General features: G+C 34.7%; 1 protein-coding gene across 3 annotated transcripts; it reads left to right on the plus strand.

Moving 5' to 3' along the window:
• The first annotated feature begins 12,554 nt into the window (after window positions 1–12,554).
• On the plus strand, window positions 12,555–23,092 carry LOC110644089 (ubiquitin carboxyl-terminal hydrolase 8). 3 transcript variants are annotated; one of them, XM_021796712.2, is made up of 13 exons: window positions 12,557–12,893; window positions 13,268–13,471; window positions 17,145–17,286; window positions 17,671–17,730; window positions 17,821–17,913; window positions 18,110–18,463; window positions 18,556–18,696; window positions 18,829–18,999; window positions 19,172–19,429; window positions 20,795–20,943; window positions 21,033–21,581; window positions 21,847–22,120; window positions 22,589–23,092. In XM_021796712.2, exons 1-13 carry the CDS (start codon window positions 12,592–12,594, stop codon window positions 22,697–22,699), a joined length of 2,808 nt encoding a protein of 935 aa, XP_021652404.2. In that variant the 5' UTR covers window positions 12,557–12,591; the 3' UTR covers window positions 22,700–23,092. The 3 variants fall into 3 exon arrangements, with proteins under 3 accessions (XP_021652407.2, XP_021652406.2, XP_021652404.2); XM_021796715.2 differs by lacking the exon at window positions 22,589–23,092 and having other exon boundaries at window positions 12,555–12,893; window positions 21,033–21,585; window positions 21,847–22,014; XM_021796714.2 differs by lacking the exon at window positions 19,172–19,429 and having other exon boundaries at window positions 12,556–12,893.
• The last annotated feature ends 57 nt before the right edge of the window (window positions 23,093–23,149 follow it).

Genomic DNA, 23,149 nt, shown 5'->3' on the forward strand with positions numbered 1-23,149 from the left:
TGATGGTTATCGGGTTGGATTGACCCGAATAAAAATGTAATATTTTATTTTATTTTATTTTATTTATAAGATGAGCCTCAGTTTTTGGCCCTGGTCATGGATTTGAAAACAATAAGACTTACTATGGATTTCGAGGGCTTTAAACCGGTCAATGCCCAAGTGCCAATCTAGGCCCTAGGATAGGATCTAGTCGCGACAGAATAATTACTACATAATCTAACATACACTATATTTAACACTCATTTATTGAATTATTACTATTATTATAATAAGAAATTTTCAAAATATTTTTTCTTAGTGTCAAATATTCTATTTATTTTTTTAACAAAAAAAATATTTAATTTACTAATAAACTTTAGTTCAATGATACTTAAATCCTCTCAAAATTTATAAAGTTTCAAGTTTAAATTCTAGATGGAGACACTATTTATATTAAAAAAAAAATTTAGTATATGTTTGATGTTGAGTTTAGAGAGCTCAAATTACTTTTTTGAATAAAAATATTATTTTAAATGCTGTGAAAAAATGTTATTTTATTATTTTAATATTTTTATAATTAAAATTTATTAAATTTAATTTTAAATTATTTTTTTAATATTATCTAATTAATATATTTAAAAAAAATAATTTTTTCAATAATTATTTTAACAGCAACGTTAGACAGCAACGTTAGACAGTTACTTAATCTAAGTATGGCTAAGCAAACTTGGAGATAAGATCAATTAGTTGTGCTGATGTAGGATTTGCTTCTATCATTCAAGATGAAAAGATAGTTTAGCACGTTAAATTAAACCGACGAGATAGTTTAGCACGCTAAATTAAACCGACTTTGAGCTCATCTGAGTTTTAAAAACCTGTCAACTAAAAATTTCTGATATAAATATCCCTTCCAAGTAATGAATTGCATATTTGATTTAACCCATAAGTTAATTAAATTTATTTATAAGTAAAATGTGATAATTAATTTAATATTTAATTTAATTAATAATTTAAAAATTTTATTTAAAATAAATAAAAAATTATAAATAAAAATATTTTATTTATAATTTTTAATTATATTATATTAATATTTTTTAAAAATATTAATATTATTTTATTTTAATAATTATAATATTTAATTATATATATTTTTATAATTTTAATTAATAAAAATATTTTAATTAAATTAAATTATTTAAAAATTATTTTTAAATAATTTTATTAAATAATTAATTAATTATTTTTAATTTAATTTATAAATTAAAAATTAAAAATAAATAATCAAATTAAATATCCATGTGTTCTATGATTTTAATATGAGGTTTTTTTTTTTTTTTTTTTTTTGAATGAAGAAAATTTTTGACAAGTCATGAAGTCTCAAACGTGGATAAATGTAAAAGTAAAAAATGTAATGGAGGAGGAAGCGATTGATGGGTTTGTCCAATTTGCATTCACATCAAATCAATAATCAACAAATGTTTTAGAAAATGATTAATGGAAATTTTTTTTTTATTTTTTTAATCTAATTTAAATTTTTTAATTTTGATAATTTTATTCAAATTAATAAGGCATATTAAAATTTTATTTAATTTTCATTACTTAAATTTTTAGATTTATTTTTTAATCTATCTACAACTATTCATAAAAATTCAACTTTATTAGTACTATATCAACACTTTAAGAATTAATAATAATAATAATTTAATAGCCTCTTAATCTAATTTAGTAACTAAAAATATATTATTTACCCAATGAAATTAAGTTTGAATTCTATTGCTAATCCCTTAGCCAAAATAAATAAATGAATAAATAAATAATTTACTAGCCACAATTAATTAACTATTCACATAATGTGTTTGTGGCTATAATAATTTTCTAGTTGATAATGAAGTTAGAAAATCAAATGCAAAAAGAGAAGAAGGTGGGACTTTTGACCTTGGAATAGAAGCCATGATTAGAGGCCATATTAGTGGGTGCTATGAAGGATAAGAGGGCCACAATTTCCACTTTAATTTTCATCCTCAGCTTAGTGAGGTTGGATTGTGAAGGAATCCCATGAATTGGTGCCCTCACTAACATATTTCTTCCTTTTTGTAGGGCAACCAATTTGCCTCATCAAAGTTCCAATCCACCATTTTTAAAACTAAAGCATAGCTTGTGCATTTGGCATTTGCCTTTTCCTATTTCATTCAAAACAAGTACATCCATGTTTGATTCCTTTCTATATGCCTCACCTTAATCATATATATTTATATCCAAGTATATTCTTGCAACTCATCCTCTTTAATAATTGTTAATCAATGTGTTTAGTATCCTTTTTTCCTATTGATTTCAATATAATTTGAAATGAAACTGATTTCTTTTTTTAAAAAAAAAATTCAGATTAGATTTGCATATGAACACACTTTTTCTTATAGATATTTTTATGTAGATTATTTTACTAAATTAATATTTTTTTATTAAAGATAGAAAATAATTTAACTCAAAAAATCATATATTGTTATTTTCCTTATAATAAATAATGAATTAGGAATGAGTTTTAACTCAATGATATATATATATATATATATATATATAAATTTAATTAATTAGGGCTTAAGTTTTGATAATCAATTAATAAATATAATAATCATTTAATTATGAAAATTAAAGCAATAATAACAATAATAAAGACAGTTAAAAGAAAAATAGAAAAAAAAAATACCTAATATAAATAGCAATAATTATTAATAAATTAATTTCTATATGGTAAGTGCTATGCAGCAACACCAAGAATAAGTGTCACGTGACAATTTCAAAGAAAATTATATATATATATATTATCTATTATAAAAAATATAAATAATAATACGATAAATATACATGAGTATTAAAGAAAAATTATAATTATATCTTTGATAAACTAAAAAAAGTAATATAATAAATTTAATTATTAAGGCCTTGAGTTTTGATAATTAATTAATAAATAAAATAATCATTTTAAATAGTAAAAATTAAGGTAATAATGACATTAACAAAGATAGTTAAAAAATAAAAAAATATTAAATATCTAATATAAATAACAATAACTATTAATTATAATAAAATTAATTTTTATATGGCAATCGTCACACGGTAGCACTAAAAATAATCATCACATGGAAACTTTTAAGTGCTTGTTTGACATTAAGATTAAAAGTTTAAAATTACTTTTCTGAATAAAAATATTATTTTAAATATTAAAAAAGTAATTTAAAAAAATTATTTTATTATTTTAATATTATTATAATTAAAAATTATTAAATTTAATTTTAAATTAATTTTTAATATTATCTAATTAATATATTTAAAAAAATAATTTTCTTAATAGTAACTTCAATAGTCATAATAAATAGGCTCTAAGAAAATTTTGCCTGGCGTAATTAGGGGGGACAGGCAGGGGGCATTGCCCACTACCATAAAAATTTTGTCCTTAATAATAGGGCTTTTAAGCTCAATACCCCCCACCCAAAAGCCCAGCTCACTCTGGCCCAAAGTCCAACTCACCAATACTTCTCATAAAATAATTTTACTGAGCCAATTATGCATTATAATTAATACCCATTATAAGCTAGCCCATTATTTACAACCCATTTAAGTATTCAGCAGCCTCCCTCCCTCCCACAACTTGATATTTAAGTTTACACTTCAGTGCACAAAAGAAGTAACTCTTTTCTGCTGAAGGAAAGAAGAAGATTAGAAGAATTTGAACAGAGTTATAGAACCAATGCCCACCATTTCAGCTCTATGATTCACGTCCAGCTAAATTATTATTCTCTAATCTCTATCTTTCCTCTTGATTTTATATTTTTAGAATTGATACCCCTCTTAATATTCATTGTCCTGGATTGTTTCTTACTCTTAACGTTAACATCAAGAATATCTCCATGAGCAGAAAAATTTTAGGTAGAACCCAGAAATTATTTTTTACTGATTTAGTGATTTTTGTCGATAATAATGAGTAATGATCCTTTGTTGAAATAACATTACCAAGGTTTTATTAACAAGGGAAATGATAGGATGAATAAAAATATCTACAATAATTTCCTTGCACCAAGTTATTTCAAAATTAACAATAATATTAAAATTATTTTCATAATTATAAAGTTTCGAAATCAAACTTCAGTTAAAAGCAAAAAAAAAAAAAAAAAAAAAAACTAACCAAATAAGAAAAAGAGAGTTTTCTAATATAAAAACATAAGTAAAAACTTTCTTTGCCATGTTATCAACAATCTAATTAAATAAAATGAGCACAATTAAAATTTTAACCAAATTATTAATCATATTTAATTTAGTGATATTAGCATTTACTTTCAAAGATATACTATTGCAATTGATAACAAGCTCTCAAACACTGTATTTCAATTGTTCATACACCATTCAAATCTAGAACACACATCACGGTTATGGAAAGCTGGGGCATATAATGAAAAGTAGCAGTGTTTTAATTAACTATTCAGCGACTGCTGTTGCCTCCCCAAATGACAGATTGTCTACTGAGAAAAACAATTGATGAGACTCGAAATTTCTATTTAATGGGAGTGCTCATTAAATTTTACCAATTGAACTAACTTCGACTGGCATCCAAAACACTTTTTAGTCAAGTGGGTTGATATGTTATGCACAAAGATTTGGGCCAAACTTCTTCACCTAGTTTGGTATTGGACAGGCAAGATTAAGAACAAGGCAAGAGGTAGTAAAGGGCCTTTAATAACTTGCTTGGATAAATGCAATGCAAGAGCTTTCCCCATCAAAGGAGAATTAACAAGTTTTTCTGCAACAAATTCAATCAACAAGCTTGTATCATACTCTTATAATCAGAGATACGTATGCTCTACACTTGCCTCTTTAAGAGGATCCTGTGTATCAGAAATATCTTTGTTTTGACATTAAGGTGCGACGGTCCCGTTATCACATGTGTAATGAACAAAAGGGCACAGCCAGAGAGTACCTATGGAGAGGGAAGAGGCATAGCATGAGTTCATTATATGTGTGGTAAGGGCTCCCGGCTTATCTTGGTATCAGAGCCTGATTATGTTTGTATTATACATACTTCATTGGTAAGTAGGGGAGAAATCTTCAAACTCTTGTATTTCTCTTAAATTCTGTATCACTGTTTTCTGCCATCTTCTCTTACCTTGGTATATCGGCTGGAAACCAGTAACTGCTTAACTCCTTCTTAGAAGGTAGAGCGATCTCTGGCCACAACGCCACGTACCAAACATGGCTTGTCAGACACCTAACCCTGTTTCTGAAACTCATCTTCAGACCCCTTCTCCCTCGGAGATTGTTAACCTTACTTCTTCTCTTTCTTTTTCTTCACCACTTCGGTGAACACTATCCTCCAGAATTGATAATCTCATAGAAATATCCACTTTACTCAAGATGCTCAAAGTTGGAGAATCCTCCTTCCTCTTCTCACCCATACAACATCTATAGACGATCCGGATCTTTAACTGATCTATCGATCTCTCATTTCATCCCGAAGATCTTTGTCAAAAGAATATGTTCAGGCCTCCAGAATGGACCAATGCTCTCTCCAGAGTTCATCTGCTGAACAATATGTGACTCTAGAAATCCCTCCGCAGCTCATCCCCAGATGGAGACAAGAAGGGTTTTCTCATCTTCATTTTGGAGTCAGACGACTTATCCTCGCCTACATGGGAGACGCAGGTCTTCCAGCCACGCCAGAGTATCTCTCCTTGATACGCGATTCTTGCAAGATGAACATGCGGTTATAGGAACTCGCCTCACCACTTTGCATGCCGAGCGTGGTGTTGACATTCTTCCCAAACTATAATCTCTCGCTAAGAGATCCACATCTTAGCACCGCCTCTTAAAGTTCAGTTCAACTCATCAGTGACCTCTTCGATGATGGCCACCTTACACCATCAAATTATCTACATTGCAAGATCATGTAGATTTTTCACACCATCTGTCTCCAATGATGCTCGCTTGTATTGGAAACCACCCCAACAATTGTTCGGATACCTAGGCAATCGCTTAGAAATGAGCTTGAACAGCTCATTCCAAAGGATTGGTTAACCAATTACGAAAGGCTTCATTCAACCTCTCAGCCAATCCAGATCACTGAGTCTTCTTTCAGGAGAAACCCTGATGGAACGGTACAGACCACGTTTCAACCTCCTCGGCATTCTACAGGCTCTTTGCCTGTATTCCAGACCATGATGGTCCAGCCATTAGAAAAGGAGCAAGACTACTATCCCATTGGAGCAGTAACACCAGACAATCATTACATCTATCCTCAGAAAATAGATGGTCACTGCCCCTGGGATCTCCCAGGTTCTGGAGCATGCGATGAAGATTGTGATTGTCAAGACAATTACTGGGAAAATGAATATGACCATCCCCTGTCTGATAGAAATTGGAGGAAGCTCACCAAACAAACAAGAAGAGCCTCTTGCAAGCCACAACAAGTTCTCAGCAGAGACTATACAGATAGTAGCCCATGGATTTGTATCCATGAGGAAACCAAACAGAAGAAGCCTCTTCCTATCTATGAGCTTGCCCTTGAGATCATCAGAAAGGAAGGAAAGAAACTACCCCCTCTTAAACCAGTTTCTTCTCCTCCTCCTGCACTTCCCCTAGTACAACCTTGTATGATGTTCTCACCTGCCTCCTATGAAGCAGATTTTCCTCCATTGGCACAACAGACCGACCAGCAGACCAAGATCTCCACCAGACCTTTCATTCACTCAACTAAGGTTGATAGTGAAGGTCAGACAACTCCGATCACTCAAGCTGAAGAAGTTTTAAACTGGCAAACCAAGAATGCTGCTGTCCAGAATAAGACGCTACAACGTATTGATTCCAAGATTGACCAGGTCCTCACCAGGACTCAGCATGTTGATCAAAAGATTGACTCCTTCACTGCTTTTGCCCAAAACATGTACAAGGATCTCCAAAGCGATTACCTGATAGAGATCTCAAGGCTTTGATCCAAAGAACGAGATTTGGTGTAGAATTCAATCAAAAGGAACAGAAATAAGAAGGTCAAGAAACAATTAGCCCAAGTTGAAGCAGACTTGCACAAGCCCACGTAAGCTTCTTTCAAATTTATTCACTTTCACCGCCCAAACAACTCCTAACCCTTTCCTTCCTACACTGAACTCGCTTATTCCCCTTTGGACCTTTTAACTATTCATATGAACCACCTCCGACTTATCACCCATCTCCTTTGTTCAAACCTACTCCAACACCTGCCAGGTATGAGCAAAAGAGTCCATCTTCCTCAGAAGAATCCCATCCTTCAAAAAGGAAGATTGATAAAGGGAATGACAAAATGTATCCTGATCCTCCTCCACAAAGATATGGTGTCTATACCCTCTGAGCAACTGTAAGAAGATTCTTCTCAAGACTCGTCGATGATAGTGAGGACGGACGAATGGATATCACGACACTGCTCATGGCTGATCCTCAGCCAACAGCCTCCCAAACAGGTCCTTCACCAACCACAGATTCTACCAGTGGCACTACAGGCCCTACAGGGCCTCCTCAAGACCCCCATGTTGAGATCCCTGATGATGAACCAATTCTAGACTTTGGGCTACCAGGCGCTCCAATAGGCCGTGCCCAGCCCATGGTTCACCTTGGATAATGTTCCCCATCAAGATGGAGAGACCGTCTTACAGAATTTAAAGCTTGGCTTGATGTCCAAATGCTCCGAAGGTGTCGACTCCCATGCTATACTCGGAGAATTCATCTCTCGAATGGCACATTACAAGACCGGTTTTCTCCATTGGAGAATATCGAAGCTCAATTTTGCCACCGACTTCTTACAAGCAATCAACGCTCTCTTTGAGTTTCGAGATGCATCCTTATACAAAGGCGCTAAGACAAGAGTTCTTTGATATGCGTTCTTTGAAAAGATCGGACATTGAGAAACACTATCGCATGACTCAACGTTATTATCCGCTTAATGGTTACAATGATGTCAACCTCCCAGATACCTATATTGCCTCCCGCCGTAAGCATTGCAACTAACTCCATAGAAGTATTGTCGCTACGTAAGAGCGATCAATGCCATCACCATAGGAGAAATTCATCAAATGACTCTGGCTTGTCTGGATAAAATGTGCGAACAACAGAAACTATTCAAAGATATCATTGACAACAGCAAAGCTTTGAAGAATGTATGCCAGAAGTCTCACCTTGCCATTAAATGCAAGGAAAAGAATTGTGAATGCAAGACAAAGAAGAAAGCACATTACAAGAAGCATCCTCTGGTTCAAACCCCTTTCAAGCGTAAGAAAGGAAGAAGGTCATACTTTCAAAGAAAAGAACGGGTACAAAGAAGTCCGAAAGGTGTTATATTTGTGGCAATCGAGGTCATTATGCCAAGAATCGCCCAAAACCCTAATAAGGCGCTTAATAACACATACAAGCAGCCTCTCACATCTCCCCGAACATGATGATGTTGAATCCCTATTCTCTCAACAGATGAGCTCGATGAAGATACGCTTTGCCCTTGGAGCATAATCGATCGTAAGAAGATTACTCATTCACTTCAAGAATCCATCAAGCCCATTACCCGCCTTACCTAGCCCAACATATCCAATCCACCTATGGCCTGCACTATTCCAATTCCTTTAGTCCCGATTCATATTCTTCCCAGTATGAACGGCCCATTAGTGTCATTGGCTTCACGGATACCGGCTCACAAAAGCATGATGAACCCACCATCTTACCCTCGAATCTGGGTCCCCATGAAGAATACTTTAAGGTCACAGATGGAAATGTTTTCAAAACTAGCCTTATCACTAAGCACCCAATTGGAATTCAGCTTCTTCCCACTTGTATCCTTTGGACTAGGGTCATCGGGTCGATCTTCCCGACAAGGATCTATTGATAGGCTTTGACTTGTACCAACAAAGTAAGCATTTGAAGATCCTCCCCACAGATTGAAATATAAGAGGAGCTTTCACCATTTACTGGTCCCAAGGTTATATTCTCTGCCGATGCCTCACCGAGTTCCAAGAACACAAGGAGTCGCTCTACGGTCTGTCGATTCCCATGCACATTTTCGCCATCGCCACCCTCGTGGCGTAATCCTCGATTTCTTTGTCAATCTTCCGCTCAAGCTTAATGAAGATATCAATCCGACAAAGGCATCACACCCGGGATGAACCCTACGCACTTGGCTCTAGCCCAAGAAGAGTGCAAACACTCCTCCAAAGAAGGTCTCATAGAACCCACTTCTTCTCGGCGGAGTGCCTTTTATGTTGAAAAAGATCCGAGCGATTAAGAGGAAAGAAACGGCTTGTCATTGACTACAAGCCCCTCAACCACTTCCTTCAGGATGACAAATTCCCGTTACAAAACCTGAAGCCTTGTTCACTCAACTGCACGAAGCCCATATCTTCTCAAAGTTTGATCTCAAAGCTGGTTTTTGGCAACTGGGTATTAACCCTCCGATAGGCCCAAGATCGCTCGCATTCCTACGCCCAATATCAATGGATCCTTCCATTCGCCTTAAGACGGCCCCATCGCTTTTCCAAAAGGCCATGACAAGGATATTTGAGCCCATACTACACAAAGGTTCTTATCTACATAGACGATATCCTTCTCTTCTCCAAAGATGTTACGCCCATAGGACACTCCTCTCCACATTCCAACAATCGTGGATTCCTATGGAATTATGCTATCGTAAAAGAAGAGCTCACCGCCCAAATCGACATCGACTTCCTTGGAATGAAATTCAAGGATGGAAAATACCAACCGACCTCACATTGCGTAAGAATTATCAAGTTCCTGATAAGGACTTGATAAGAAACAAATACAACAGTTCCTTGGTATTATCAATTACATCGAAGTTTATCCCGCATGTGGCCGCCACACTTGCCCAAAGATGCTTAAAAGGATCCCCACCATGGAGGGAAGAATGTACATGTGCAAAATTAAAAGAAGTGGCCTTAAACCCGCCACCACTAAAGATTCCAGATTGGATGCCGCATCCTTCGATCGATGCTAGTGACACCCATCGTGCACTCATCGAAGAAATTCAAGGAGAAAAGCATATCTCATGACATGCTAGTGGAGAGTTCCCGAGCCTCAAAAACATTATCATTCACTATAAAGAGATATTGGTCACAAAAATGGGATCAAGAGATTCGAATTTCATCCGATTGGCCACCACTTCACCGTGGTCATGGACACTCATCCTTCCCAAAGGTTCTAGACTTCAAAACAAGTCTCTTCCCGAACCACAATTATCGAGGCTTAAGGACTGGTTCGCCAAGTATAAATTCACATCCAAAGATATCAAAGGGAAGCACAACTTGGTTCCCGACTCCTATCCGTGCCAAAAATCCTTCACCTAATCCAAGCTTCCTCTTCTCTCCTTGATCCTCATGGCATCATCCTCATCCTCTCCACTCCAATGCACAATTTCACGGTTCCTACTCCGCATAGCTTTTCCCCGGATGTTCACCAAACCACCTATCTCAAAATGGCTAAGTTCGCAAGGGATCACCTGTTTCACTACTGAGTGCAAGAAACACCCTAAGGGATTACTCCTCCTCGATCGCTTTTATCCCCGATAACCCTTTCTCACCTGTTTCAAGATCCAACCCGCAGAACTCATCCTAGAAGAACTATGGCTCCTCCGTGCATGATTACACTCTATTCCACAGATCGAATTCCCCTCATGGCCCTCAGACGCATGTTATGAACAACACTAACGACTCTCCGTCTGCATTTCTAGAATGGTTCAAGCCCATTTCAAAGATGGCGCTGACAAGCGCATCATAGATACCCATGGAATAGAAGACAGCCCATCGCTACTCAAATCAACATCGGGACCTTGTTCATCTTTCACAGCCTTTCTCTAAGGCGGATGGACTCCTCTGGACCTGCATCAATACGAATGGAGGACCTACGAAGGATCAATTATTGACAAAGATGCCATGGGACCCTTGAGAAGACAACTAGCCGAGTACCTTTGTGAAATCAATAGTTATTTTTGTCTAGTGCCTCCCATGTGAGTTGTACATCACTCGGCCCCATCCGCTCTCAATGATGAGCCTATTGACTGGACTCATCCCATGTGACAAGATTCCCGTGATCCGATGGACACAGAGTCACGAGATGCCATTCAGTGCGGACCCACCATCTCCTGCTCACCAACAAGGGCAAAAGACTTTTTGGAATCGACTGATGACTCGACTTTGACACCCTCAATGGCCCACCACTCCATGATAAAAGCAAAAGTTTGTCAATAATGTAATAATGTGTATTTGTCTTTATTTATGTTGCTTTAAGAGTGTCGGTAGCCAGTTTCTAACCGGTTGCCTGTAATGTCAAGAGCCTCCTCGCCTATATAAGGAGTTGCTCTCTTCAGTTGTAATCAGACTTAGTTCCCTTTTAATAATATCCTCTGAAGTTCTCTTCTATGGCTTTCTAAACTCTTCTCCTTCTCTCCGAAAACCTTTGAATGTGTATCATACTCTTATAATCAGAGATACGTATGCTCTACACTTGCCTCTTTAAGAGGATCATCGTAAATATCTTTGTTTTGACATTAAGGTGCGTTATCACATGTGTAATGAACAAAAGGGCACAGCCAGAGAGTACCTATGGAGAGGGAAGAGGCATAGCATGAGTTCATTATATGTGTGGTAAGGGCTCCCGGCTTATCTTTTTCTTTAAAAACCATTTTTTCTTGAAAAAAAATATTCTTTAAACAATTCTATTTTTTTTCCAAAATATTTAGGTATTTCCCATTTGCCAATTTACATAGTTCCTTTTTTTTTTTCAAAAAGTATTTGATCCAATAACATTTATTTCTATATATTTTTTTTCTTTTCTTAAGTTATTTTAGCTCTCTAATTTTCTACCCATCCAAACAGATGATTAATTCCTAGGGAAGAAAGGCTCGGCCCAATCCCCGATGTCCCAAAACCGGCTGACTAACAATCCTTAGGTGGGTCCTTGAAGCTCAAATAGCCACTTGTCAACTATCTAATTATGCCAAGTCCATTTTGTTTTTGTTTGGATAAAAAAAAGTGGCAAAACATCCACCTAGAACCGCCTGGACAAATCTCCCTCCCCCATTATTGTATTGACTCGTGTTCCCAACACACAAACACCCTCCCCGCACTCAAAAATCCCAAAAATGCCAATCAGATCTCTCTTCAATAACCTTCTCTCGAAGATTTAGCGTTAATTCCCACCACCAAAATATTATAATTTAATCAATGCTCTCCATTGATTGAGGGCTCTGACACCTAACAACCGAAAGAAATATTTAAAATATAATTTAAAATTAAATTTATTAAATTTTAATAATGAAAATATTAAATATAATAAAATAATTTTTTAAAGTAAATAAAAAAATAATTTAATAAAATTATGTAGAAAATTATTTTAATATAATAATTTGACATGAATTAAAGAATCTATTATTGAAGTTAATACAATTAGTAACAGTGTAAATTATAATATTATAGATTTAAAATTACTATTTATCATATTTACAAAAAAATAAAAATAAAAATTAATAAAATGATAGCGGTTTTAATTTTTATTTTCTTCTCATAATAAACTGACGCACCACAGGCAATAATAGATGTCTCTATGAACCGTCTCGCACAGCAGCTGCGTCTCTCGCTAATCACCGAATCCACCCGCTTCCTCTCTCTCAAGCTTTCTTACTTTTCTCTCTCCACTTTCCGACTCTGCAAATCCCTCGCTCGCTCTTTCTTCCTCAAAACCCTAGCTCTTGTCCCTTCTCTAATGGATGACGATTTGTTCTCCACCGCCGACGATAACTTCCTCGACCTCGAATTCTCCTCTGCCTCCACTTCCAATCACTCTTACCGTTACTTTCTCGACGATGACGACAATGGCGTTGACAAGCTTTACTTGGTTCCCTGCAGGTGCGTTCATTTCACCTTCACTTAGGTATTTGATGATAGGTAGGTAAAGGGAAAATGAGTTGCAAATGAGTTTGTGATTAATAAGAAGGGGATTTGAAAATTTTTCTTAGCTGGATTTTATTTGTCAAGTTGCATGCGTGGCTAGTTTTAATCGAGCTTACAGTGAGTACGTTCTTTGAGATGATTTCCAATTTATCGAATTTGTAATTTATATTTAAAAAAAAAAATTGTTGGAAATAACGTGTTTGGTTGAAAATTGTGGGGCTTGGCAGCGATTGAGCGAGGAATGTTTACATTGTAGCTAGTGTTTGTTGGTTTTATGGGTGGAAAATAGAATACTTACGCAGTTTTATTGTGTTTCTGCCCATTTTCAGTTGGTGGAGGGAGACGCAAATTGGTGCTAATGAAACGGGAGTCTTGTATGATGTGTCAGTAAGTAATGATGATGATGATATGGAAATTGTACTGGATTTAAGGGAGATAGAGGACTCCAGGAAAAGTAGTAATGCAGCTGAAGGGTTTTCTGGTCAGGAGTGTGCTTTGGTCTCTGGGACAATGTGGTTGCAGGCACTGAAATGGTGAGGGGAATTGATTCACTTTGCTATCTTATTCCACAAGAATTGTTTAATTTTATGAGCTAACTACTATAATTTACAATGTTTCATGCTCTGTGTATGCGTAGTTGCCAGTTCTGCTTTGTAGGCTGGTGTTACTGAATTGGACTGCTTCCTGTATGATGATGCTATCTCAAAATGAATTTATAAGGTGGAAACTAATTCAATATTTATTTTCTTGCTAAAAACCCCTTTGCGTAAAACTTGTGCCACATTGTTTGTATTTGATCAACAACAACTTGATTTAGATATATGAAACTTAGGCATACTGTTCTAAAGTACTTGGGTCATTATGCCATTAGTTGACATATTTCATATGTAAGATTTTCAAAGAGTCTTATGATGCATAAAGGTGAATTGTGATTAATGGTGAAATATGATATCTTGCAGTTGGAAGTAATTTTCAGGTTGCTGTTGGTTCACCATAGAAAAACTTATGAATTTCTAATTATGTTTGAATAAATGCTGTTGCTGAGGGTTTTACTAGATATTTTTTTGTGAACTCTTAGTTTAGCATTACTTATTGGCTAATGGAGGCTGCAGAGGACATTGGGCCACTGTGACAGTCTTCTCGTTTTTAGAGGTCAGCACGTGACATCTAGGATCTGCTAGCACCTGTTGAAAATGATTGTAATTGGACATTCATATTGTAATGCAACAATAACAACAACAAGAGCAACTAAGCCTTAACCCTAAACTAGTTAGGGTCGGTTATATGGACCGTTTTTCACCATTCAACTTTGTTTGAGACCAATTTTGTATCAATATTAAAAAATTGTAAATCTTTTGATACTACTTTCCTCTCTATAATTTTAGGTCTCCCTTTTTCCTTATTAATCCTTCCACCGTTAACTTATTACATTTTTGTATTGGGGCATTCGATGCTCTAGATTGAATATGGCCAAACCATCTTGATCGATCCTCTCTCATTTTATCCCTAACGTGTGCTACATGCACTTTTGACTGATGTGGTCATTCCTAGTCTTATCCATTATCGTAATACTAAATATCCATCTTAACAGCTGCATTCTATTACATTCATCTTGTGGATTTGTGGTACCTTAGATACCAAATATTCATTCCTATACAGCATAGCTCACCTGACTATAGTTATGTATAACTTATCTTTCACTTTGTTAGGGATCTTATAGTCGCATATCACACTTCATCCATCCTATTTTGATCCTCCTTCATCTATTACTTTGTTTTTCTGGATGATAGAACCTAAATACTTGAATTAGTTTAGCATTAAAACTCCATCGGTCCAATCAAATCTCCCCTCCATTCCTTATACGAGGTGGGACAATCTGATGTTTAGTAGATATATACAAAGAAAAGTTGAATATGATGTCCATTCTTTCATTTATTTGCACAATCTGTTGTTTATGTGCTAAGTGAGCAGCAACAAACCCCTGTTGTCCTTTTTGATGGCTGTGAAAAGATGTAACCATATGTTGAAAAGAGTCCTTTCAAAAGGATTGCAATTAGTAATAGACTGCCCCCCAAAAAATAAGTTATGCAGGTTAATGCATCATCAAAGCTTTCTAGCACTAAAAAGTTCAATATGGTCTGGATATTTGTTTTTAAGTTCTTAGTTCAATATGAGATTGTATAAACAATCTCAAGAGGTTAAAAGTTCTTTATCTGTAATGACCTTAGGTACTATGATTTTTGGTGATTCATGTAACTATTCTCGGAGATGAGTTACAAAAACTAAATATTATTTGGTTAATTAATGGATTAATTTGGAAGGGGGGCAAGAGACTTCTATGTAGTCGTTTTTGACTTGGAGAAAGCTTCCAAAGTTCCAATAGAAGTGCTAAGTGAAGAGCAGGTTGATGCGAATATCTGTTATATTGGTGTATCTATAAGCAGATTAATTTAATGAAGTTATGTGTTGAGATTGATGAGATTCCATGCTTCAACTTGAGGAAGAGCGTTATATAATAGGAAGTAAATATGTGTATATATTCCTATATTGGTTAGCATAATTTTAGGGATTTTATTCTTTTCCTATTTAGGGATTTGAGTTGTATATGTATGTGTATTATGAATGAATAAAATTAAGGATTTTTAGTTCAAAATTAACATGGTATCAGAGCTCTCGAATCATTAGGGCTTTGGTATTGTTCATTGGTACTATTCATGGGTATTGTTCATCGGCAATGTATCATAGCCCTGTGAGTTATTAAATAAAAATCCACCTACTATTTCGTCCTCTTCCTCGAAAATGTCGCCTTTGGAGGGGGAAGTGCAACCTTATGAGTTGCGTTGTATTGGTGTTTCCTCATCAGTGTCGCCTTTAGAGTGGAAGTGCAACCTTGTGAGTTCCTTTGTGTGTTGGTGCTTTGTGTTAGTGCTCTTGTGTAGGTGTTTCTGAATTTGGTACAATATTGTTACTTTGAGGCTACTGTGCTTGTGGTGCTTTGGAACTTTCGTGTTTTGTAGCCCTATGCAACCTTGTGAGCTGCTAGTTGTGCTATTTGTGAGCTATTGTGAGGTAGTTATTGGTTTGAACAAGAATCTCATCAAGGGGTCAAGGGGGAGTGTTGGAATTGATAAGATTTCATGCCTCAACTTGAGGGGTAATGTCATATAGAATAGAAAGTAAATACGTGTATATATTCCTATATTGATTAGCATAACTTTAGTGATTTTATTCTTTTCCTATTTAGGGATTTGAGTTGTACATATATGTGTGTGTATTATGAATGAATAAAATCAAGGATTTCTACTTCAAAATTAACAGTATGAATTATGAGAAGTAACAGTTTTAGATAGCAATTGAATGCTGTAAGTTAATGGTAAGATTAGGCTTAGGCAAGAATTAGTTTTGATCCTCAGCATATTTTTCCAATCACCTAAAACCTAGCATGTTGGGTTCACATAGAACGGCCCCTAATTCTTCACATGGTATTTTCAAAGCACTAGGCATTTTGTCATGTGGTTTCATAAGATGATTAGTTTTTATTACTTGAATGTTTGTGTTGATTGTAAAATTATCTATATATTTTCCTATGGTAATGTTCTTTTCAACATTTTTATCAATCTATTTTCTATACTAAATATTAATTTCTTGTTGATGATTATATAAAACTAATAATGAACCGTAGGATTGAATTGTTATGAGCAAATTTTGCAAGTAATTTGAAAATGTGCAGAAATTATAAATTTTATTCATGAGATTGGAGCATATTACCAAGTGATTTTTTTTTTTTTTTACTTCTCTTAATTTATGTTTATGCTTATCTCTCACAATTCTGAACTTTAAAATTAATTGTAAGCATGCTTAAAATTGATAATGTACGATACTCATTCTATATGGATTCAATAATCCTAATCATATATTTTTGAATTAATCAAAGTTCAGTTGGGAAATATGTAGTACCCAGAAACTTAGGGGAGTTTTAGTGAATTGAAATGTTAAAAAGTCCTCTTTCATCTATATTGTGATTGTATTTTTTGTTCTTTTTTCTTTGTCTCCCTATCTTTACAAAAGTTTTGACAGCATCCATGGTTTTACAATATTCTAGATATGCACTGCTGCAATTTATGCAGAAATGTTATTTTCTGGAGAGTTCTTTTGGAGTTGATGTCTTCCTGGTATATTGGGCATTGATTTGCTCAACTTCTACAGGCATAATGATTCTAAAAAGGCAGTGAAGGATGTTCATCACCCTTTTCTTTCAGAAGATGATCTAGAAGATGTCTTTCCTTTACAAATTAGGCTTTCAGTTTCTTGGGAAACAAATTCTTTGGTTGTGAAGATCAGTTTAAAGGTAAAGTTTTCTATTCTGGCTTTTTTCTCTTTGTTGTAATTGCTGTCATTATTGAATTTTTATGGCTGACATGTGGAATGATGATTCGTGAATGAGTTGCATATCTTCAAACACTGAATCTGTATCTGACATCCTTTTAAACACAATGTACATGGGAATTAAATTAGAAGAGGCATTCACATACAGAAAAATTTTTGTAAGGCCTTGCCAACATGTCTTTCAGTTAGATCAATTACATTAAGGTGAGCATATACTGAAATTTCATTGCAATTACGGAGTATAAATGTATATTATATTTTTTGGCAATTACTGATGCTCAATTCTAGAATTTATTCTTTTGTTAGTCTACTTCTTTTCACTTCACAATTGACTTCAATTTTACAGGACAATATGATTGCTTTTTACAGGAAAGCCTGTGATATTTTTGTTTCCAAGGCTGAGCAGGTTAGGTTGTCAATGATTATTTAATATCACATTAAAACGTTTATGTATTCTAGCAAAAATTATTTGTTATTGAATTCATCTGTTGTGCAGGTGCACATTTGGGACTTCTCAGGGCAAACAACCCAGTTTGTGAATGAGAGGATTAACTTGCCTAATGGTTCTATGGGACAATTTGCTGAAGAGGTGACTGGTTTATTATTATTTTTTTCTCTTCAATTCCACATTTTATCTGTGTTTTTGGCCTTTTGAGTTGTAACTTGGTTGAAGAAGATGTTACCATTGAACTTCCATGTAATGCAGTTATGTACTTCTCTTTCTGGCAATTGCTGCTTGTTTTGCTTATATTCTATGCTATTGTCTTTGCTTATTATCTATGCAGATTCTCCTTGAATTGCAAGTCCATGGATTTTCAGATTCCAAGAATAGTAGGGATGAAAGTGCAGATGAGATGATAGAACATGACAGAAAAGATAGTTCCTTCAGCAGTGGTTCGGTTAAAATGAATGGAACCAGTGATTACATGAACTCCTTTTCAATGCCCAAAAACTCACCAGTTTCTGGGTATGGCTATAGAAGAGTTCGTTTCTTGGGTTTGACAGGATTACAGAATCTTGGGAATACATGTTTCATGAATAGTGCAATTCAGTGCTTGGCACACACTCCAAAGCTTGTTGATTATTTTCTAAGAGATTACAGAAAAGAGATAAATCGTGAAAATCCGCTAGGGATGAATGTACGTGACCATGGGCTTATCATCTTTTAGTATTTGTTTTGCTTCCTTCACATTGCTCATCCTTTTTGAGTAAATTTCTGCTTCTTGTTCAGGGTGAGCTTGCTTTGGCATTTGGAGACTTATTAAGGAAGCTATGGGCTCCAGGGGCATCCCCAGTTGCTCCTAGAATGTTCAAGCTAAAACTTGCTAAATTTGCTCCTCAGTTCAGTGGATATAATCAGCATGATTCTCAAGTCAGTATGGCTGTTTGATTCTAGTGCAGTTTTAGCTCATTCGTATTCTGCTAGTGATTAATATTTTGTTTCATGTGGGAGAAATCACTCGTTTGACAACTTTTTAAAACTCTCATGTGTCTCTAAATGCAGGAATTTCTTTCCTTTTTGTTGGATGGACTGCATGAAGATTTGAATCATGTGAAATGCAAGCCGTACATAGAAGTGAAAGATGCAGATAACCGTTCAGACAAAGAAGTGGCAGATGAATATTGGCAGAATCACCTGGCTCGCAATGACTCCATTATAGTTGATTTGTACCAAGTGAGTCTTTTATGAGTAGTCCTGCCAGATCCAGAAAGTGCATTAGGATAGTTATTTTTCAAAAATATAAATTCCTCGTGATGTTTTTCTTGAAATTAGCTGATGAATGAACTAACTTGTTTTTTTTTTTGGTCAAATTGGAGTTTTTTTAATTATTATTTTTTAATTATAGGGTCAATATCGTTCAACATTGGTTTGCCCCATTTGCAAGCAGAAGTCTGTTACATTTGATCCATTTATGTACCTATCACTGCCATTACCCTCGACAACAATGCGGACTATGACTTTGACCATGTTGAGCAGTGATGGGATTACCCTGCATTCTCCTATTACTGTATCTGTGCCAAATTGTGGGAGGTTAAAGGATCTTATTGATGCCTTGAGCACTGCATGTTCCTTAAGAAATGACAAAACCCTGCTAGTGGTTGAGGTGTGCTGCTATGTCATGCTTTCAAATAACTTGATTGCTTTTCAATGAAACATTAGGCGCTTATTCTACTATACCTTCACCCTTGGCATGGTGATGTAGAACACAATACAACAGTAAAAAGGGGGATAAGAATAATTCTCAATTTGTTGTATTAATTTTTAAAATCAATAAAAATCATAATAAACTCTCCCAAAATACCTAAATAACATAGGTATTTATAGTATAGTAACTAGTCTTACTAATATTAGGATTAGAAATCCCAATATGAGAAAATACTAAACCAAAGCTGACTACGAAATACTAAGCCTAATAGATGTATATATTCCTAAATAATAATATAATTCATATGTAATAGAAATCTAAACTTCCAAATTTTACAATGAAAAATTAAATCAACAGAATTCCTAAATGGAATCTTCCTTGACTGCATCACATGGGCTCTAGACCATGTTAATGAGTCTTGGGCATTACTACTGCTTTGCTTTTATAAGCTGGCAGTATACAATTATGGATTTGTGCTTTGCAAATTGCTTTTTATATTTTTTTTTATTTTTTATTTTTTTAATGAAATGCACTTAATTACTAAAAAAAAACCCAATTAATTACTAAAAAATTAGAACATGTTTAATTGCCAATCCTGTCATGTGACAGAATGCTTAATCAAAGCATGGGTTCTCCATTGCCAGGTTAAGTGAACTTTAATATCAATATCTGTATTTGAGTTGTTTCCTCCAGACTCCAGTTAACATTTTCATTCTCATTTCTTTCAGAAAATTTCATATGGAAACTTAAGAAGGTATTTGGTTTGATTGTTTACTTTTAATTTTTTACTTAAAATATACTTTTTAAGTCAATTTGAAAACAAGTAGTTGAGTTTTTTTAAAACTACTTAAAAGTTACTTTTAAATAGTTTAATTGTTTGGTTAACAAGTGTTTAAAAGTAACTTAATTTGTCAAAATGACAAAAAAGGGCATGTTGTATTTTTAACTAGTTGAGAGTTTATGAAAATGAGGGTAGTGTTGGTATTTTTCAAAATTACTAGGATAATGGTATTTTACTTGGACAAAGAATAGTTTTAGATATTAGTAGATAGTCAGAAGTGGTATTTATGACTTTTGACTTATTTTAAGTAATTTTTTTTTTAACTACTTAAGCTAAACTATTCTACTTATGGCTTTCTTCTTATAAGTAGGTTTGACTAACTTATAATCCAAACCAAACACCCTATCACTCGCATTTTATTGTAGTTGCTAAAATAGGTTGGCAATTTAGGATCTTTAATGGCTGTGTGTTAGGATTTAGAATTCGCATATGCATTTTTGTGTATGAACTTTGAGCTTTGAACTAACTTGAGTGGTGTGTAGATATACAAGAATAAAATATTCCGTTTCCTGGAGGAGCCATCTGATTCATTAGCTTTGATCAGAGATGATGACAATCTTGTTGCCTATCAGTTGCCCAAAGTTAATGAGGCATCCCCCTTGGTTGTGTTTATGCATGAACTAATGGACAGGTAAGCTCATTCAGATCCTTAATATTGATGTTAGACATTCTGCAATTCCTTTTACTTATTTACCGATTTATTTGACTTTTGGGGTTCAGGCCCTCTGTATTGGAGAGAGCAGCCCCAAATTGGAAGTTATTTGGCATTCCTCTTGTAGCAAGATTGTCTGATCTTTCTAATGGATTTGATCTCCGTAGAAAGTATCTGAAACTGCTTAATCCATTTCTAATGCCTGCTGATGATGTATTAAATGATGGTGATGAATCGGGAATCACAGCTAATGAAGATTCTGCGATGGAGGATGTCCCTAGCCCAAATGTGTCTGATAGTAATGCAGACTCTGATGGTGAAACAAATAGTGACCCTCCATTCAGTACTGATTTTCAGTTCTGTATCAAAGATGATCATGGTGGATTGACAGAAATAAAGATGAATAAACCGTTACCGGTTCCAAATAACAATAGATTAGAAGTGCATGTTCTCTGGTCTGAAAAGATGGTTGAGAGATATGATACATACGTTCTTAGCTCTTTGCCTGAGGTTTTTAAGTCGCAGTTTTGCGCAAGGAGGCCTCAAGAGTCTGTTTCTTTGTATAAATGCCTAGAAGCATTTTTGAAGGAAGAGCCTTTGGGACCAGAAGACATGTGGTATGTGCGTAACCTGATTATAACTAGAACTTGGGCTATAAAATTTTTATTTTCCAATGTTATCTATGTATGTAGGTGTATAAGGTTCATAATTATTGTTCTCACATTCATGGTAGTCTGTTTTGCATATTTTGTATTTGCTTGTGCATGTTTGTATGTAATCTATTTGCATTTTTGAGGATTGTCTCCGTATGGACTCAAAAATCATATTGATCATACTTGCCCCTTCTGATGCCAGAAGATGTTTCAATTATATCTAATGTAGGTACTGTCCCAGCTGTAAAAGGCCTCGACAAGCTAGTAAAAAGTTGGATCTGTGGAGATTGCCAGAAATATTGGTTGTTCATTTAAAGAGGTTCTCATACAGTCGAATCATTAAGAACAAGCTGGAAACATATGTTGACTTCCCAGTTGAGGATTTTGATCTTTCAACTTACATGGCTCACAAGGATGGCCAATTTTCTAATCGTTATGAACTGTATGCTATAAGTAATCATTATGGAGGCATGGGAGGTGGTCACTATACTGCATTTGTTGATGTATGTGCTATTCATTCTGCTCCTCCTTCTGTCAAATGTCGTTCATTGATCTATGGTACATGCATATATGCCTGTCCTAATGCCCAGTGACTCAAAAAAGAAGAAATTCATACAGTAACAAATATATATATTTTTTTAATTTCTTTCTCTTTATGCCTTTTTCCCACTGGAGCTTCTATCGATTTTGCTTTCTCTAATATAGTGTTTTTTCTCTTCCATTTGACATGATGTTTAAAAGTTTTCCAAGGTATTTTAGAATATGGTGCATGAAGCAACAGATCCAATATTGAGATGGGTTGGTTTTGTTTTTGAGAATCTGGGGTGCAGCCTATTCTTATTTCTGCGTAATTGTAATTGAAACTTAAATGATTCCATGTCCTTTGGTGTGGTCAATTATATTTGAGGTGTATGTCATGCATGCTACTGAGTTAAATCATGTTCTAACGCAAATTGTCTGTTCCACTGCAGCATGGCCATTGTAGGTGGTATGAATTTGATGATGAGAATGTTTCTTCTGTTAGCGAGGATAGGATCAAAACGTCTGCTGCATATGTCCTCTTCTACAAGAGAGTTACTTGACATTGTTGGGCACTAATCACAATTTGAAATCTGGGTTAAGTGTGGTTGTTTTTTCAGAAGTCATCATCCTTTTGCTTAGAGATTGGAATTGGAGAAAACAAATATGAACACAAGAAATATGAACACAAGACAAAGTCATACAGTTTTTGGAAGGTTCTGGTGATAGATGAAAGTTGATTACAAATTGATCGACTACCTTTTGTATTACATGTATATATAATGTTTCACGTGAAGAACAATGATAGTTTTGACAAAAAAATTTTTTCAGGGGTCCAAGTTACCCATTCCTTAAAATGTATATTGCTTTAAAAATTCTTTCCGATGGTTAAAGGAAACTTTGTATAGTTGGAATCCTGGCTTCTTCAAGCATCCCTTGCATATCACTTTCTTAGACATTTTTCTTTAAGCTTCATTGCAACAAGATTAAATTAATGACTAGCTAGTTTGGTG

The sequence above is a fragment of the Hevea brasiliensis genome, chromosome 3 (assembly GCF_030052815.1).
Source record: "Hevea brasiliensis isolate MT/VB/25A 57/8 chromosome 3, ASM3005281v1, whole genome shotgun sequence".
Classification (NCBI taxonomy): domain Eukaryota; kingdom Viridiplantae; phylum Streptophyta; class Magnoliopsida; order Malpighiales; family Euphorbiaceae; genus Hevea; species Hevea brasiliensis.

Bases quoted from the DNA above. Each gene is read 5' to 3' on its own strand.
- LOC110644089 (XM_021796712.2), top strand. From the start codon at position 12,592: ATGAACCGTCTCGCACAGCAGCTGCGTCTCTCGCTAATCACCGAATCC. The intron at 19,000-19,171 runs GTGAGTCTTTTA...TTTTAATTATAG, and splicing joins TTATAGTTGATTTGTACCAA to GGTCAATATCGTTCAACATT. The intron at 19,430-20,794 runs GTGTGCTGCTAT...AGTGGTGTGTAG, and splicing joins AAACCCTGCTAGTGGTTGAG to ATATACAAGAATAAAATATT.